Consider the following 20,620-nt stretch of genomic DNA (forward strand, 5'->3'; position numbering starts at 1 on the left):
TTGATCTCTTGCTGAGTAAGGACAATGCTGACTGACTGTTCGTGGACGGGGTGCGTGACAGCAATTGTGTTATAGTTGTACAATCGCTGTTTAAGCCAATACAACAAAATGTATCTATCTTGTGTGACAGATGAAATAAGTCAAGAAATATGACTATTTTCTGAAGCTAGGCAAGTGTGTTGGGCGGCGAAGACGTCAAACACCCCGCCCGCCAACAGCCAATCAGCAGCGTCCTTACTTACTTGCCTGGGAGTTGGGGGTCCAGCTGAAGTGAAAGGACTACAAATCTTTTTATTCTGGAGTTAACTAAACTTAAGTTTTTATCAACAAAATTTTTTAAATGTATACTTAAGTCAATGATATTTTTATATTAGCTTAATGGAATCAATACTGAAATTACTTACATCTAATATTTAGAATATGTATTCCTCTATCATATTATTATAATGACAGAAAAGCACCATGTACATGCCATGTGAAACTTAATAAATCTTTCTTATAAATTATTTATAATCCATTGAGAATAACTCATATCAACTGAAAGCCCTGGATTTTTTTATGTACTCTGAGTCCATCATTCAGATTGATAAAATTAGTCATCAACTGCAATCTACAGCAATACATTTTGTAATTGATGCCAAACGGAAGTTTATTTGGTGAAAAAACAAACTGACGAGGCAACACCTCTCAGCACACTCCCAACACGACCTGACCTGAAGGCTAAGGCACTTGAGTTCAGGAGTTATTCAATGCTAATAATGTTCCCCTTCAGAGGCCGTCAAGCAGCATGGTTGCTCATTTGTCCAGAACGATCAATGAATATCCAAGCCATTCTTCCTCACCTGTAATGGCAATGGTCACAACTTGTAACAACCCAAATAAAGGAGGGAACTGTAACAAGTACTTATTATACATCATTTCAGTGTATCGAAACACATGAGAAATGGATCTAGCTTGGAGGGGAAAATAAAGTTTCTCAAGACTGAAAATCAAACCACAGCCGACGAAATAAGAAGTCAGCACTTTGTCCTTCCGGCAAAAGTTACCCCATAGTCAAGTGGGCCTTGGGTGGCGTTTCCGCATTAGGCGGGGCACTGCACTCAAACCATACTAAACTATGGCACAGAAACAGCCTGCTGGCAGCTTTTAGTATCTGTCTAGAAAATGTGCAGCACTTAACTCATTCTTTACATACATAATTTTTCAATACTTATTTCATTTAACTTCCCTTTAGCAAATGATTTCAGACCTGAGTAGCAAACGATTCAAAACAGTCTGTGTTTCACATTCTTATGCCGTGGGACTGAACCACAAGCTCATTCTCCCAGCTCAGGCCTGGGGTTGAGAGGCCATTGACTCCACAGAGTGAGCCAGGATGCAGGACACCAATGGCTCACAAAAAATGATGTCAAAACACTACAAGGTGTGCATGAGTACCAAGGAGACTCGTTACCTCTGGGATGGATGTGGTGTTTGGGAGAAAGGTAAGCATCTTCAGGAAAGGTAAGCTCTTGGAGAAAGGTTTCTTGATTGCCTCAGCCAAGACACTGACTGGGATGCAGAGAGGAGTGAAGGGCCGAGGAGCCTCCTTCTTGAGGCATAGGAGCTTGCTGGTGCTTTATTGTTATTGTTCATTGTAAATATTACTTTTGACTAATAAAAAGTGTAGTAAAACAATGCATTAAACTATTTGTGGGTGTGGCTTGGCTAGAAATAAAATCTGAGCTTTATATAGATTTTCATCATAATATAAATGCTTACATGCATGGAAACTAAAGTGCTCCTAACCTATATAATGCAGATTAAAATTATTTATTGAGTAACTCTTTCTAGTGCAAGATATGTCAAGTCATATACTAATAAAATAATCTATTAATTCAAGACAAAGAATAAAGAATTTTGGGGAACCTGAGATATGACAGCTAGCCTGACTTGCTGTAAACATGGGGATCAAAAAACACAAAAATTATTCTAACATGTATTGTTTATAATAGGCACACTAAATATACAACATATCTCTACAGGGGAAGACCTATACACCAACACCCCAATTATGAAAGAGTGTACTAAGCCTCTGGCTCCTCCCTATCCTGGTGATCCTTAGCCACAAAATGTAAGTTAAATCTTGAGCAGACTTACATACCAGTGTTGACAATGGAGTAAGGCAGCCAATTTTGACGAGTGACCTCCGCTAAGCCATCGGGAGTCTGGCGTACAAGCTCCTTCCAGTAATTGAAGTTTTGGTGTATGAACTGCATCTTGCCAGGATCTCTAACACCTTAACTCTACATACTCCACAGCTCGGCAGTTTCTGCCGACTCTCGTATGTACAAAGTTCTTACGTCAAAGCTTAATAACTGACCGGTCCAGTAATCTACAGAGAAATTGTACAAAGCAATATGAATATAGTTTCCCATCAATATGGAATTCTTGGTATCTCATATAATGACAAAAATACTATTCCAATAGGCATGTAATCATAACTAAAAATTACAAAAGATGTCTCTCCAAAATACTTTGCACCAAAGTATACTAAGAGCAATCAATGAATGCTAGGTGCCCACAGCGAGTCATGGATACAGCACAACAAACATATATATAACTTGGGTGGTGGGACAAATCAATAGACTTTCTTGATTGATATCATTTGACAAAAAATATATATATTCAACCAATAATAACAGTAATAGCAAGCTTCTTGTTTTGCACAGCAAACATCATCAGTTTCCCCATTTCCCATAGTGATAATGGTCAGGGAAATGGTAAACAAGGTAAGAAGACAATGATGAACAACCACTAATGGTGTCAGACAACAAGATGGTCCTTACCCGAGTGTCTGTTTGTCTGACCCTTCCTGCCATGCTCCCCTCTGCCGCAGCCATCACAGCCTCACCTGCTGCCAGGAAGCTTGGTGCTGTCGGTTGGGGGTGACAGTGTGGGGATGCAGGGCCACCCACAGCAGGGCAGCCCCACCACAAGCCCACACAAGAGCCATGACAACCATCAGCCTCAGGTGTTGTGAGGGTCAGGTGACCATCAGTGTGGAGTGACCCATGCGTCAACATTACCTAATTCATCATTCATTACTTCATCACATGAACAACATTTCACACACAGAATATAATGCACACCCTGATGCACCATTTGGTGACACGCTGGATGCTGCATTTAATACTACAGAGTTGTCTGAGCAATGAGAGAAAATGGATCATGCACGCTCCTGCCTGCCTCCATCCCATCCTCCTCTCAGTAATACGGAAACAATAACTAAACGATTATTTACAATGTTCCTACTCATAAGCACACTGTGGACAGCACGCCACACATTACAGCCACTTGAGGCTCAGTGCAACACTTCCATCAGTGATAGGTTCATACACACGAGGCAGACGTTACCCTGAAAAAACTATTAATGAAGATGTCTGGCTGTCCAGGCACACAGGAGCAACAGGCTGGGAGAGACATAGAAGACAAGACACCTTACTAAAATACCATCTGAGCCAAAGCAATTTCTGTGCATCACCTCCATCACTGAAAGTCATGAGTTCAGTTTACAATCAAGTGTACTCCAGTTGGTGCAAACTTTGTTAATCTCACTTTAAAGGATGACACGAGTTTTACATTTAAAATCATCAGTCACTTTACACAATAATAATAATAATAATAGCAAACTCCCCTTCTAAAACATACAAAGAATATTGAAAAAATGTTAATAAGGGCAAAATCACACAATGTATTTAGTGTATATATAAAATTTATAAATCCATATAAATTAGCATTGGGCTTTGCTATGTCCTTACTCAAGCTAATGCCAAAAAATTTACTCTTAGGGCATCCATCAACCAGTACTACCTAGCCACTATCAAGACACCATCACCTAAGCTGGAGGCAGAGAGAAAAAGAGGCATCTACTTACATGGGAGAGGGAACATAGCTCTGGGGAGGCCTGGGGCCGGGCAGGTGGTGACACATTACAGGAGTAACTTAACATCAGCTACAAAGGCTCAGAGGTGGCCGGCAAGTGTCTCCTTCTCCATAGTGTTTTGGCTGGTGAATGGCTCCCTTTTCTCATGTTTGGTTTGTGTGGCAGGTTCCATGTCCCGTAATGAATACCACCAAGTGATGTTAATGCAGTTTCCCTCAGGTTCCGTGCGTTGAGGTTTCTGGCATCCCGGAATGAAAGTTTGTCTCCTACAGGCTATCCTGAATATGCAAACTGATGACAAAGCCATGGGATGGATTTCCAGATCATAAATTTTGGGGAAAAAACAATATGAATAATGCCAAATAGTACTAAATACAAACATTGAGACACTTGTTTGCTTATACATTATCTATAAAACATGGGAAAAAGTGATTGACAAACTTAATTTGTAAAACTGTTGGTGGAACAAGTTCATCCAATTGTATTACAATTACTAACTGAAAAAAAAACTCCATAAATCTATTTTGGCTTGAATGTGACCTCCCTAAAAATACTTTCAATATAATGAAAGCAACAGCAATCTTTCCTTTACCCCACTCATTAGATTTTATGTGCCTCTGTGCTGTCCGGGTTAGTGTGCCATTCTGTGAACTCTAGTATTACAAGTTGGTTAGTAAACTTGTGGCTGGAGAAACCTGGAGAAGGCAAATTGTGGTGCTATGAGTCTTGGTTAGAAGGTTGCAAGTGGTTCAATAAACTAGTACCTTGATAAAGTAAGCTATGGATTACTCTAGGTGTGACAGTCAGCCTGGTGTCTTGCAGTAATGGATTCACTCCCATCCACAAACCCAGAGGCCAAACCACTAAGCTGCATGACAAGGACAGGAGCAGCAGTGGACATGTGAATGGCTATACTGTAACTATTCCTGTTCTTTTGCTGTAAGGGGTGTGCGGCGAGGCATCATCCATCACACAACACCCCAACACGTCCTCATGATGGCCACTCACTAGACAGCCATCTCTTAGTGTATTAAAGCAGTCCCTACAGGATGTCTCAAGACCTCCCAGTGGCATGGGTCAAACCTTAATTTCCTGTGGACTTGTGTAGTTTTCATACATATTCCCTAACACAGATTATGAATTCCTGGTAACACTATTTCACATGCAAGGCAGAAAACCTGCTTACACCAGTTACTTCATACAGCTACAATGAATTAATGTTTTCTTCGTTACAAACATGCTCTAATTAATTCACCTCTTGTGTAAAAACTGGATACCTCGTCCCCATCTGTCTATTTAAGTTCATGGATGGAGTTACACTTTGCACATGATTCCTGGGCTGAGACAGCTGATCCCTTGCTTCATCTTGGAGAAAACTAAATGTGGTTACTTATTCCTGAGCTTAAAATAAGTTATGGTAATTTCTTAAGAGTAAGTACACAAGTATTAGCATGATGCATCAAAGCTTACATAAAACCAATTCAACTGATTAGGCACAAAAAAAATAGAGCTGTAGAAAAAGAGAAACAGTGATGTGTTGATGTGTCATCCTGAGGTACACATGCTACATAGACCAATCTATTCACAAAGCAGGCAACACTCTTTAATTTCAGTTTCTTAACGAAGGTACTGAGAAACCCTTTTGTATAATCAGATTAATAAAGGTCTGTCAAAAAATTGAGTTGACTGAATAGAGGAGAAAAGTAGAAACACACGCACACATACACACTCAAGCATAAACACCAGTATATTCTTTCACTTGGCAGGGCCAAATCACAGCTACACACCTACACTGCTGAGGAGAGAGGCTGAGATACACACAAACACTGAAATATTTCTGCAGACAAGATGATCAAGAAAATAGACCTTAGTGAGCTCTCAGACAACCTGGAACAATGTATTTTGGTGACAAAAAACACTACTCAAAAAAGAAAAAATCAACCACAATAATAATACCAATAATATAAAAATAATAATAATAATAATAATAATAATAATAATAATAATAATAATAATAATAATAATAATAATAATAATAATAATAATGATATATGAAGATGGACAGACCGACAGAACCACAATCCCGACCCTTTAAATAAGCAAACATGACCAACAAAATTGGCGATGGCTGAGTGTGCAAAAAAACACTGTAATCTTGGGAGGAAAAAGACAAATTAAGGCAGGCAGGGGGAAAAAGAAGTGGTGAAGAGGCAGCAGGAGGCGATGAAAATGAAGAGAGAAGGTAGAAAGGAAGAGAGAGAATACACATGGACAGTATAAGAGACTAGGAGATGGAGGAAAAGGAGAGATGAAAGAAGGGACTGAATAGAAAAAAGGAAAAGAAAAATGGGAAGAGGAAAGGAAGGAATACAACACACAAGTAAAGATACACTATAGCTGTGTGTAAAGATAAGAAAAGATAAGAAAGAAAGGCAAGACAAGAGAAAGGAAGAGCACGCGGATAACCGAATAGGAGACTAAGAGATAGTGAAATGTAAAATGAGAGAGGAAAATTGCTAGAAAAAAGAAACCAAGAATACATGATAAGGAAAAACGTCGGGGAAAGGGGACGGAAAATCCTTAACAACTCGTATCAGCCACACCACGAACATTAAGTAAAAGACTTCACTTCACTGGGTTAAATAAGCACTCTTCCTTCCTTTCCTTTCCTTCCGTTGAAAGAAATGTTTTGTTTTGTCCTTTTATTGTTTTTTTGTACTGTATGTTAGGGGCAGCACGGCATTAGGACTCCTTACCTTGGCTATTGCCCAGGCACACGGACACCAAGTCTTGAGTGAGGTGTTGCCGCAAAGCGTCCTTCAACTCCTCCAGGATCTTATCAAGCACAAGTCTCACTGTCTCGCCTTCCACCCCGCCTCCCACCGACCGCTCCTGCTGCTCCTCTTCCATCGCCTCGCTGCTGATCTCAAGCTCCGCATCGGCATTTGGTCGGACGCCGTGCCCTCGTCCCTCACTCCTATACGGGTGCATCCTGGTCATGTTCCGCAAGATCTCTGCCTTGAGTGTGGAGTCCCGGACCGCCTTCATGGGGCTGGGGGGGAGCGGCGCCTTGTAGTTTGGCGGGGGGACGGTGGGGAGGTTCTTCGGCAGTGGTGGGAGGGAACCCTTGAGGGGGGACGGTGGGAGAGCCTGGCCGTTCACTTGAGGCTTGGGCAAAGGCTGCGGCACTGCATTAGCCTTAACCTTGGCCTTGGCCTCGGCACTTTTCCGTCTCGCCTTCAGTGTCTCGCGGTGCCAGTAGAGGTAGAGGTGTCGGGAGAGGAAGGGCGAGGGGGTGGGGGAGAGGGGTCGCTCCGGGTCGTCATCAGGGGACATGACTGCAGTGCTGGTGGAGGTGATTGTAGAGCCGGTGGGGGTGGTGGGTGCTGGGGGTGGTGGTGGTGCTGGTTCTGGCGCTGGTGGTGGTGGAGGTGGTGGTGCTGGTGCTGCTGGGGGTGGTGGGGGCTGCTTGGAGTTAGGTGGAGTGGGCGGTCTTGGTTGCTGATATTTTAGCGACCGTTTGGTTTTCTTGATCCTTTCTCTTTCCTTTTCCCTTTCCTTCTCCCTCTCTTGCTCCTCCTCAACTGCCAGCCTCTTCTCCTTGTTTCTGAACATTATTATCTTATTCTCCCTCTCTTGCTCCTCCTCATTCACTGGCCTCTTCTCCTTGTTTCTGAACATTATAATCTTGTTTTCCCTTTCTCTCTCTTTCTCCTCGTTCGCTAGCCTCCTCTCTTCCTTGCTCCCAAACATAATCTTTAGTCTAGCATCTAGGTTGGGCCGGGCAGGTGAGCTTCCAACCACAACCGCCGGTGACGTTTTCTCAGGCTTGCCAGTCGGCGCCCCTGCAGACAATGGCACTGGCTCTGGTAGCACTACTTTCTTCTTTTTCTCACGATGCTGGTGATGGTGGCGCTGCTGTCTGGATGCCTTTCTGTTGGCAGCGGATGAGGTGATGGCTGAGGACTTTCGATTGAAGTGCGAGTTTTCCAGCCGGCGGACATACTTTTCGATGAGGGAGTCATCCATGCTGTCATCACTTGGGGAAGGCGCGTCACCAATGTCTGGAGAGAACATCGCATCCTCAGGGTCATACGCATCATCGATCGGGGAAGGCGCGTCATCAGGTGGCTCAATGATTTCTTTCTTTCGGTTAGGTGGAGGTGATGATTTCTTTTTGTTGTTATTGATGGCGTTGGTGGTGGTCATGGTGGTGGTGCTGGTGATGGCTGTGTTAGTGTTGGTAGTGGTGGTGGTGATGGTGTTGATGTCAGGCGACAATGCTGTGAGGTCAATGGAGAACTCAGCGCTGGAACCGGGTATTTTATTGCCTTTACTGGTGGTGGTGGCGGTGATGGTGTTGATGGTGGCAGTGGTGGCGGTGGTGAAGGCTTTGAAACGGGACGTGACGATACTCAGAATAGGTTTAGGGTCACCACTGCTCTTTTCCGTGGTCATGGTGGCAGCTGGCGGCTTGGTCTTGGCATTCTCGTCATTAGTGGCGGTGGTGATGAGGGTGGTGGGGGTGATGATGGTGATGGGTGTGGTGGTGGTGGGTGCGGTGGTGGTGGTGGTGCTGTGTAGTGTGGTGGGGGCCGCCGCTGTTGTCACCTCCACCATTTTAGGAATGGGAACGATGACAGGCTTTCTCCGAGACTCCGGGAGGGGTGGCGGATCCTTGGGCGGTGGTGGCAGCGGCGGCTTGGACAGATCTGTTTTAGGGGAGGGTGGCGGAGGAAGAGGCGGAAGTGGTGGACGAACCTGGAACCCAGCGGGGGGGGGGAGAGGGGGAGGGGTGCACGGGAGAGGAGGTGGGGGAGGCGTTTGTGAGGGGAGACTGGGAGGGGGCTGCTGCAGGGTTTGGGGGGAGGGGGAGGAGGGGATGGGCCCAGGAGGTAATGGGGGGTGGAAGCCAAGTTGTGTGGCAGGTGGGGGAGGTAGTGGCGGGGGCAGCCGTGGGTGGGGGTCCCTGGGAGGTGGCATGGCAAACTGTGGGGGGCAAGGTGGTGGCATGGGTTGCATGTGTGGTGGGGGGTGTTGCATCATTTGTGGGGGAGGGTGTGGGAAGGTGTGCATGGGGGGTGGTGGGAGGTGATGAGCCCCTGGGGGAGGTGGGAGATGGGGGAGGTGAGGGGGCGGCTGTTGGCAGGAGCCGTCATGAACAGGTGGCCCACACATCATCCCCGGGCCAGGAAATGGGGGGTGGGGTGGCGGGGGCTGGCCTGGCATCAACATCCCCATCCCTGGTATGGGAGGGGGGGGCAAGGGGGTGTTGTACCCATGACCATAATCAAAACTGGCGGTGGCCCTCGTTCCCATCTGATCGAGGGAGTTTATGCTCACGTTATTCATGAAGCCGTGGTTCGTCCCTCCGTCCTCCATTCGTCCTCCTTCCTCCCAGTCCTTGTGTTAAACCCTTTGGCCCATCTGGTGCTGTTCAGGACACTCTAGGACCCTTGGATACCCTGGGACTCACATAGGAGGGCTGCCGTTTGTGGACGACTGGAGGGGTCAAGTGGCCTGCTGGTCAGTCAGGTGGTCAAGGCTCTGCAAGTGGTGAGTGGCAGTGGTAATGACAGTGATACAGGTGGTGAGGGTGGGGATGGTAAGGCCACCTCCAGCCCACTAGCCCCCTTAAGTCATCCTTCTTCCTAACCCTACGTCCAATCTCGTTCGATCTAAAACAAAAAATCTAACATCAATGTTCATTATCATGAAATTTTTTTTTTACACGTGGAAGTTTCATCATACAGTGGAACCTCGGAATACGAGTAACTTAGAATACGAGCATTTCAACTCGTAAAAAATCGATTTAGAGTACGAGCGATAAACTAGAATATGAGCAAATGGCAAGCATCCGCCTGTGACTGTTTTGAAAATCCCGCGCAGCGACTGCAATCTCGTGGCAGCCGCCCAAGTTATTGGTCGGCCGAGCACATGTACACAGTCAGTGTTTGTCTGAGGTTGGGCGGGTGAACTGACGTGCTTTCTGATCACTTCTTTGAGTATTTTCACCCACATAACACACAATGGCGCCCAAGAGGAAGACAGGTGCCACTGAAGGCAGTGAGAGAAGGAAAAAAGGATCAATAACAACAGAAGATAAGAAAGAGATCATTGAAAAGTCTGAAAGGGGTGTTCGTGTGTCTCAGCTTGCTATGCAGTACGGTCGTTCTACATCCAATGTATACGAAGTTGTATTGTTTGTGTAATTCTAAAAAAATATACCTATATATTCAATTTTTTTCAAAATTTTTTGGGCCTGGAACGAATTAAGTGGAACTCCATTAATTTCAATAGGAAAAGTCGTTTTAGAATACGAGTAAATTGGTTTACGAGCTCGGTCTTGGAACGAATTAAACTCGTATTCCAAGGTACCACTGTATTAGGATACAGGGAGGTGGTGGCCGAGTTGTCAGAGTGCAGGTGCAGTGAGCCCAAGGACCTAGGTTCGAGTCCCACTGAAAAAAGCTGACAATTTTCAATCATTGCCGAGTAGTGGAAGATTATCCACATGTTGCAGAGATTTTCAATTAGCCTTCAGCATCTTCGCTCAAGTGGAGCATCGGGGGGCAGCGTGGGCCAAGCAAGAGTCATACATCATGGCAGTCACTATGAATAAAATTTGCCTGTGCCACTAATGGGATGACATCAACAAAGAGGCCCTCCAGAGAGCATACCAGTGCTATAGGCAGCATCTAAAAAATGTAGACACAAGCCAAATGTTATAACTGCCTCAAAATTTCTGACACAACTGCCTGTCATTGAGCCATATCAGACTTAAGTAAAAACTTTATTACTCAGCATGACAGGCTCTTGGCCCTGCCAAGTTATTTAATATTACGAGTTGTGCAACCCTCATGTCCCCGATATGTGTAAAAAAAAAAAATACGAGGAGCTGCCTCGTACAGGCCTACCGGCCTCTTGTAGACTCCTGCGTTCTTATGTTCACTGTACAGTAACAGCTGACAAACTGCAGCACAGTGTAAATATTAAACACTTAAAAAGTGCTGCGATGAATCAGAGACCATGGGAGAGTGAGTCGCATCACAAGCCCCGGGCATGTATACAGTGCATGATGAAACAAAGCAAGCACAGGGGCACCGTGCAAACCAGGGACCACTACCATATATGTGGCTACAACTCGGCAAATGCCAAGCTGCATAATTTTTCTGATATTTTTGTCATTTGTTGTAATTGAAAAAATATTTTCAATGACAATTTCTTTGCCTTGCCAAATTTTATCAAATTCCATGATATAGAATACCGAGTTACAGGTTTTGTTGTAGAACAGCCTTACTAGTGGATGTGCCTGACTCAGCAAGTGGCCACAGCCTTACTAATGGGCATACCTGTCTCGCCAAGTGGCCACAGCCTTACTAATGGACATACCTGTCTCGCCAAGTGGCCACAGCCTTACTAATGGGCATACCTGTCTCGCCAAGTGGCCACAGCCTTACTAATGGACATACCTGTCTCGCCAAGTGGCCACAGCCTTACTAATGGACATATCTGTCTCGCCAAGTGGCCACAGCCTTACTAATGGACATACCTGTCTCGCCAAGTGGCCACAGCCTTACTAATGGACATACCTGACCCATCAAGTGGCCACAGCCTTACTAATGGACATACCTGTCTCGCCAAGTGGCCACAGCCTTACTAATGGACATACCTGTCTCGCCAAGTGGCCACAGCCTTACTAATGGACATACCTGACCCATCAAGTGGCCACACCTTTACTAATGGACATATCTGTCTCGCCAAGTGGCCACAGCCTTATTAATGGACATACCTGTCTCGCCAAGTGGCCACAGCCTTACTAATGGACATACCTGTCTCGCCAAGTGGCCACAGCCTTACTAATGGACATACCTGACTCACCAAGTGGCCACAGCCTTACTAATGGACATACCTGTCTCGCCAAGTGGCCACAGCCTTACTAATGGACATACCTGTCTCGCCAAGTGGCCACAGCCTTACTAATGGACATACCTGACTCACCAAGTGGCCACAGCCTTACTAATGGACATACCTGACTCACCAAGTGGCCACAGCCTTACTAATGGACATACCTGACTCACCAAGTGGCCACAGCCTTACTAATGGACATACCTGACTCACCAAGTGGCCACAGCCTTACTAATGGACATACCTGACTCACCAAGTGGCCACAGCCTTACTAATGGACATACCTGACTCAAGTGGCCACAGCCTTACTAATGGACATACCTGACTCGCCAAGTGGCCACAGCCTTACTAATGGACATACCTGACTCACCAAGTGGCCACAGCCTTACTAATGGACATACCTGACTCACCAAGTGGCCACAGCCTTACTAATGGACATACCTGTCTCGCCAAGTGGCCACAGCCTTACTAATGGACATACCTGACTCGCCAAGTGGCCACAGCCTTACTAATGGACATACCTGACTCGCCAAGTGGCCACAGCCTTACTAATGGACATACCTGACTCACCAAGTGGCCACAGCCTTACTAATGGACATACCTGACTCACCAAGTGGCCACAGCCTTACTACTAGAAGTGCCTGACTCGTCAAGTAACTAGACCCTCATTAACCTGTTAGCAGCGACAAGCCTACATTGCGACTTTAACGGCACCTTAACTGCCTTCATCTAATGAGCATAATCACATCATAAATATGCAACTCTTACCGGGAAAAATATTTTAGGAGGCTGCATAAAACTGTGATAAATATGATGATATACGTTTTAACTCCTTTAGGTCTGGTAAGTTTAAGTTAACCCTCTTGCGCACCGTGACGCCAGTGGCGTGTAAAAATTTTTAGGGCCAAAGTGCACCATGACGCCATTGGCATTAATTTGAACAAAAATATTACTTTTAAATAGTTATATTCACTCCACTCACATCAATTTTGGTTTGAGGGTAAGTTTCCTCACCCTCTCCAAAATGAACTAATTGGCAACACTCTCCGCATGCACAGATTTGAGCGCGGTTGAGAAAACAAAGTCAGTTTCCGGTCACTCTCTCATCAGTCAATCTGCATGTCTTGCTGCTGTGGGCTTCCACGCGCCCATGCAGCCCACCGCATAACAGTGATAATAGTGTTATATTGTGCAATATAGTGATCTGATTGGGTGTAATTTGTATTCTATTCTCTTTACATGCAGTAGCGTATTATATTTTGTGAATTACGTAAGTTTGTAAATACGTAATGGCACGGAGGCCCCTGAAACCTGAGGAATATTACCCACTCTTGTACTCAGACTACAACAAAAACTACAAAAAATAAGGAAGCCATTGATATATTATGTATAATGATAAATGCAGGTTTTGGGGAAGAAAGTAGTCGAGAAACAAAAATTTTCGGCACGCTAAATAAAACTGCCTCGACCGGCGAGAACCGGATGTTTGAAATGAGCACGGAAAAGAAAACTTATTGAAACTTGGGTGCGCGAGAGGGTTAAGACTGTTAAGGGCCAGTAATTCACATAGAAAGGACTCTTGTCCACTCATGTTGTGCAGCTAGAGGGTTAATGGATGTCCTCAAGTAACCACAGCCTTACTAATGAATGTGCCTGACTCATCAGGTAACCACAGCCTCATTAATAGATGTGCCTGGCTCGTTAAACAGCCTGATGTACTAGTTCAAACTCTACATGATTCACACATGGAGAAACACTCCCTGTTGCCATACTGCATACCGTACTGCAAATGCCTATAATTCATTTAATTTCAGGTACATTGAAAGACATCTGCCTCTGCAAGTGCAAATAAAGGGTACTGTAATAATTTACTGCATGTAAATAAGGATTAATATTCAAAATATCATAAAATAGTAAATAATAACTGTTGAATGTGATGCTAGGCTATTTTGAATATTACCCATATTATTTGCATGCAAGAGATTATCAAAATTTCTTATGAATAGGCACCTGCAGAGCCATATGTCATTTTGTGTGTCTGAAATGAGATGAATTATAGGTATCTGAAACACTGATGTCTAATATAAAAGAGATCAATGAACTGAAAGGTCATAGATCACACATATGCACAGTTGCTGTCCATATACAGGGGCTCCACTCACACAGCTCTTTTGGACAGAGTGGAGGCTAAGGCTCTTCGTCTCATCAGCTCTCCTCCTCATACTGATAGTCTTCTACCTCTTAAATTCCGCCGCAATGTTGCCTCTCTTTCTATCTTCTATCGATATTTCCACGCTGACTGCTCTTCTGAACTTGCTAACTGCATGCCTCCCCCCCTCCCGCCGCCCTGCTGCACTCAACTTTCTACTCATGCTCATCCCTATACTGTCCAAACCCCTTATGCAAGAGTTAACCAGCATCTTCACTCTTTCATCCCTCACGCTGGTAAACTCTGGAACAATCTTCCTTCATCTGTATTTCCTCCTGCCTACGACTTGAACTCTTTCAAGAGGAGGGTATCAGGACACCTCTCCTCCCGTATATGATCTTCCTTTCGGCTACCTCTTTTGCTTCTTTTTTAGGAGCAGCGAGTAGCTGGCTTTTTTTTATTATTGTTTTCTTTTTTTGTGTGCCCTTGAGCTGCCTCCTTTGTTGTAAAAAAAAAAAAAAAATCATTCGAGTATGATCTGACTTTACTCTTTGATGCAACCTTGTCTTTTTATATACTTGTATAGTAATCATCAATGCAAATCGGTATGCTTGCAGTTTATATAAGAGGGTGTGAGGGTTCTTTGAATACATAAACATTCAAATATAGTACCAAAAACAAAAAGTTGATCTTCACGCAAATTCGAACTAAGAATGCGTAGGTGCCACATCTACATTCACGACTGGACAGATGGAATGAAACAGACTATAGACTCGAGTGCTGTTACTCAGAGTTTTCTTTTGCTAACAGAACTCCACTAAAATCTCACTGATTGAGAAGTCTATTGCCATTTAATAGTAACCTATCACCACTAAGGACAGAAACCTATTGCTGCTGAAATAGAAACCTTCGCCATAATAGAGTAACGCTGCTTATAGCTGCTAATATCTAAAAATAAATAGTAATTTGTGAAGGCAAAGCAGTATGGCAGTGAACTGAATGTGCACAATGGACTTCTTATTGCATGAAGGTGTTCTTCACAGTGAGATGAGTGTAGTTCTGAAATAATGCTCTCTTTAGTACTGTAAGATTTATATTGTCAGTGAGAGTCCTTTATTGGCTGCTGGTATGTCATTTTGCCCTCTTACCAACTGTATCATATGTCAGGAATCAGGATGGCTGTGATGCTGACCCAAACCTATGTATTCTGCAGCCTACGTGTCCCTGCACCTAACAAATCACCTTGACTACCACGCACAACCCAAACACATATACAACACTGGAGCACCCCAACACCAGTCCTAACATTCCCATAACCGTAGCACCACCCATAACACCCTCAAAACACCCCACAAACACCCTTAAACATGCCAAAAACTGCTACTCCATCTTTTTCCCTCGCTCCGTAACCTTGAACAAAGAGCTCGGAAGCCTGTTATATCACACCCACGCACGCCATGGCCTCCGCCCCAGGTAGTATGTAGTGTTAAGGCTATGAGTTGGGAATATGGTGAGTTAGAGGCGCCGTGGTCACCCTCGTACCTGGTAATTAAGGCGGCAAGGTCCGGGCTCGGCGGGCAGCATGTAAACAGACACGCCACTGCCTCGGCCCGTCTCAACCCAGGGACTGTTTGTATTATTATTGCATTTTTCCGTCTGTTTTACTGTATTCGTGTGTTATTTGTACTGTGTTGTTGTAATGTACTGCATTATCCTTCAAAGGTTTATCTCATTATATATACTTCTATTTATGTTTCTCTATTTGTGGGTGTGTTTTTTTTTTGTTTTTTTTTATCATTTACTTGTATTAACACGCATCTAATTCACCTCAGCTGTGCCAATAACAGGCAAAATCGACCAAAGTAAGTAGCCAAAGTAAGTAAAAGTAACTAGCAATACCCCCCCACTCCCCCAGCACGAGGCATGGTGCGTTGCGTCACGGCGGTGGTTGTTTCATCGCTCGGTGCCTGCCGCGCCGAGCCTTGGCTGACGAGCGTGTGGCCGAAAGCTGTACCTTCCACTGTGCTACCTTCATAACCCCATCGGTTTGGCGAACGTCCATTCATAGACCGCTTCCTTCTTCCCTAAAGATTCGTTCCCTCCAGGAAGGGAACATGGGCCCTTGTCTACTATAGTAACAACGAAGTGTTTGCAATAGTCAGCTGCAGAGCTATCTTGGTGGGGGAAAGGTGCGCACCAAGCGTGGGGAACCAGCAGGTGCGGGGCAGCGAGGCCCTCCGAGGCGGCGTGATGTACGTCGAGTGCTCACACTCCATCAGGTATAATTATAGTGTGGCAGTGGGTGGTTCTGGCTGCGGCAGGCTTAATTAAGTATATAAACTATAAACCAAGCTAGAAATGGCACCCCAGGCCCGTAATTTTGGCAGATTTTTTGGGGGGGGATAGAAGGCATCATAGGTTCATGAGGGGGAGGGGGCGAGTGAAAAGAAAGAAAAGAAAAAGAAAAACAATAATAAGAAATTAAGTAAAAAATAATGAAATCAAATAAAAATATAGATATAATAAAATAAAGCAAATAAATAAATAAAATAAATATAAATAGAATAAAATACAAACACACATCATCCAAATTATGGATGAGTCTTTATGTGGACAAAGAGGCTCATCCAGACCACCACAAAACACCACAAAATGGATGATATAAGAAACATCATAAAAAGGAATGATATAATTAAGACACCTATAAAAGGATATCATAAAAAAAAACAAAAAAGTCCAAAACAGAACACCAAGATCAACAAATAACAGCAAAAAAATATAAAACACAAACTACTGAAAATAGAATGATTCACTAACTATATATATTTATCTATTTAACCAGCTGACTTTTTTTATTTTTTTTACGTCGTGGTCTATTGCGCCGGTAGGCTTCTTCCCGGTGGATCCTGAATTCCTGATGGTCGGGTCCAAGGCTTCTTCCCGGTGGGGCCTGTTGGTCGGCCCAGCCCGTTCTGGCGCAGGCGAGTGTTTATAGTGGCGCCATCTTGCATTGGCTCATGCTGCCCTCCGGGGCTTCGTGGTGCAGTGGTTAGCACACTCGGCTCACAACCGAGAGAGCCCGGGTTCGATTCCCGGGCGGAGTGGAAAAATTTGGGCGGCTTTTCCGATACCCTACGCCCCTGTCCACCCAGCAGTGACTGGGTACCAGGTATTAATCGGGGGTTGTGTCCCGTCTCCTGGGATCTGTTCCCTTCTCCTATAATTCCTTCCCCTCCTGTCTCTCTCCGGCATATGACCACAGATGTTGCGCCGACTAAACGAAGCTTTCCAACTTTTACTTTTCATGCTGCCCTCCCGGAGCTCATCTTTAATCCTAGAATCTAGAGTCCGGGTTGATGGGTGGTCTTCTGGACAGCATGTAGGTAGTTTTAAGCCACTCGGCGGCGGCTGAAAAATCCCAGCTTGGTGGCACCGGTCGGGGATTGAACTCGCGTCGTCCTGAACGCGGGGCCGTCACGCTATCCATTCAGCCACCGCCTAGTTGTTTGACTAGCTATTAAATTGCCTATCTGCCTACCTACCTAACTAACTAACTAACTACCTGTCTAACTTCTAGTGATTAACCATCTAACGATCTAACTAACTAATTAACTATAACTGTTTAACTATTAAACTAACTATTCAACTACCTAATTAAATAACTGTACTCGCCACACGCTTATTAACTGGCGAAATGGAGCCCCCTCACCCTCCCCTAAGACTGGGTTCACACGAGCCACTTTTTAGTGGTCAGTGGCCGCCACAAAATAATGGTAAAAATAAAACACACACATCTCTATGGGTGCATGCACACGGGCCACTTTTTTTGTGGGCACCACAAAACAGTGGCGGGTTGTGGCGGGCGGAGACATTTTTTCCGACCACGCCACTGTGGCCAGCGATAGATACCGTTGTTTCAAATGGCAGCGTGCACACGAGCCACTATCGGTGGCCGCCACCGCCACCCTTCTACCCGCCAATTTCCCTCTGTCTTGATACTGACCTTTATGAATTATAACTGTCATAAGTCATAAGTCAGAGGTCTAAAGTGCAGGCAGTGGAAATAAGTTATTTGAGGAGTGCTTGTGGTGTGAGTAGAATGGATGGAATGAGTAATGAAAGTGTGTACGAGCGTTTTGGAATGTGTCACAGGGGTGAAGGGAAGAAGTGTAGCCTCAGAGTGGTGGAAGAAGTGAAGCGACAGACTTTAAAGTAGTTTGGCCACATGGAGCGAATGGAGGAGAGTAAGATGACAAGAAGGGTGTATGTGAGTGAGATAGAGGGAGGGAATGCTAGAGGACGACCTCCAGTGAAATGGAGGGATAGGGTGCAAGAGTACGTTAGGAAGAGGGGGAAAGATCTTTGATAAACTTTGAGCAGGCAAGGAGGGAGTGTCTGGATAGAGAAAGTTGGAAGCTCTTCTGCCGTGGCCATCCCCTGGTGGGAGCTCCTAGGAGCAGGCGTCGATGAAATGATGATGATGATGATAATGATGTATAAGTATGACCTTCACGCATAACTTGTGTTCAGGACATGATGAATAAGCTCTTACATGCTTTCAGAATTAATGTTTCATTTCGTTTCACAGTTTTGCATATTAATAGATTCTGGTGTGGATTAACTACTGAATGTGGTAGTTTTATTTATTAGGAAGTAGAAAGTGGCAATGTTATGTAACCGCAAAGACTGCTGAATTGTCAATAAATTACGTCTAATGTGACTTTATACTCATGTTCAGCTGTACATTAAGATTACCGTAAGTCTCTCTTCTACTGGCACACACTTCCTCATGTTGGTGTTCTGCCGTGTTATACGTGGACCAATTACTGTCATTAGATGATTTTAAAGCTGTCCTGTGACTTCCTGAAGTAGTAAAAAAAAAATATACCAGGGTGCTCTTTTAACTCTGTAAATGATGTGTGGAATGCTAGACGCAGTAGTCTGCTGCTAACTATGGGCAAGGTCTAAATAAATGGGAGGTCAGCTTACGCGCAGATTAGGTGACGTCAGGCGGTCAGTGGGAGGATCTTCTCTCTCTCTCTCTCTCTCTCTCTCTCTCTCTCTCTCTCTCTCTCTCTCTCTCTCTCTCTCTCTCTCTCTCTCTCTCTCTCTCTCTCTCTGTGTGTGTGTGTGTGTGTGTGTGTGTGTGTGTGTAATAATAAAGGTAAAAGGACGAGGAATCATGTGCATGTGTAGTACTACTTTGTAGTTTCATATATTGTGCATGTAGCATCTTAGCCAGAGATTAATAGAACCTTTATATACTGGAGTTCTTGGTAGCCTTCCAGTAAATCCCGTATATTTTATAGATTTATTAGTGCAAGATATAAAAGACATAAATGTGCTTTGGAAGTATTTTATTTGCTCTTGTACTTTTCTTCAGTATATACAAGCATCACACAAGCTATTACATAATATATACTTATATTTCTGTATCTTTCTATCTATCCATCTATCTGTATTTATTCATTTATCCATCTATCTATATGTCTATATGTAGCACAGCCCCACCACACTTGCCCTATCCACCTGAGGGATGATCTTTAGCCAAGGTCAGCATCCACCCACTTGGACAGATAACCACTCCTAGCTAATTAAGTCACACCCCTGTGCAAATGTGGACAGAGTTACTCACTAATTGGCTCCTAAAGTGAGGTATGGAGACCAGCCCACCCTCTCCGCCACACACACATACACAGGTAAACACACACACACACAAGTATGCACACACACAAGTATACCAACACACACACACACACACACACACACACACACACACACACACACACACACACACACACACACACACGTATACCAGGGCACAGAGAGAGAGAGAGAGAGAGAGAGAGAGAGAGAGAGAGAGAGAGAGAGAGAGAGAGAGAGAGAGAGAGAGAGAGAGAGAGAGAGATTTACATAGATTTACATAGAAAATCAGACCACACAGACCCCATGGTCCAGACTTGGTGGTCTGTCCTTAAACCTAAGTGATTTTACATTAATCAGAAGACTCCAAAACGTTGCATTTCTGCTCTAGTTGATATTAAGTTGAAGGAAGTGACGGTCGAGCTTATTTTTGAAGGAGTCAATCGTGTTACACTGGACCACTGATGGTGGAAGCTTATTCCATTCTCGCACTACAACGTTGGTGAAGAAAAATTTGGTGCAATCTGAATTTACTTGTCTACATCTGAGTTTTACGCCATTGTTCCTCGTGCGCAGACTGTCATCGATCATAAACAATGTTGATCTGTCTACATTCGTGAAACCATTAAGTATTTTAAAACATTCGATCAATTTTCCTCGGAGGCGACGTTTCAAGATAGAACATGTTAAGGGTAGAAAGCCTTTCTTCGTAGGATTTGTTGCGCAAGGAAGGGATCATTTTCGTTGCCCGACGCTGAACACCTTCTAATTTAGCAATATCCTTTGCATGGTGGGTGGACCAAAACTGTACCGCATATTCCAAGTGGGGTCTGACTAAACTGTTGTAGAGCTTGAGTATTACATCTTTATTCTTGAATAAAAAGATTCTTTTAATGAAGCCCAACATTCTGTTCGCTTTATTTGCTGCATCGATGCATTGCTGTGAGAATTTGAGGTTTGACGCGATTTTGACCCCAAGTCTTTGACGCATTGAA

The 20,620-nt window shown here is 44.3% G+C and overlaps 1 protein-coding gene across 2 annotated transcripts in view; it reads right to left on the minus strand.

Annotated features, from left to right (window-relative positions):
- Nucleotides 1-15,606, minus strand: part of LOC126999300 (nascent polypeptide-associated complex subunit alpha, muscle-specific form-like) — a 48,865-nt gene extending 33,259 nt beyond the window's left edge. Inside the window, exons 1-2 of one of the 2 annotated variants that reach the window (XR_007753227.1) lie at nucleotides 15,525-15,606; nucleotides 9,269-9,472 (exon numbers count right to left, since the gene is read on the minus strand). Coding sequence is in view for 1 of the 2 variants with exons in the window: in XM_050861733.1 (XP_050717690.1) it covers nucleotides 6,668-9,307 (2,640 nt within the window). In the remaining variant the exon portion in view is untranslated. Of the gene's footprint in view, nucleotides 1-1,965; nucleotides 9,473-15,524 lie in introns of those variants that run through there. The other variant, XM_050861733.1, reaches the window with a different exon arrangement.
- Nucleotides 15,607-20,620: the final 5,014 nt, after the last annotated feature.

The sequence above is a fragment of the Eriocheir sinensis genome, chromosome 16, assembly GCF_024679095.1.
Source record: "Eriocheir sinensis breed Jianghai 21 chromosome 16, ASM2467909v1, whole genome shotgun sequence".
Classification (NCBI taxonomy): domain Eukaryota; kingdom Metazoa; phylum Arthropoda; class Malacostraca; order Decapoda; family Varunidae; genus Eriocheir; species Eriocheir sinensis.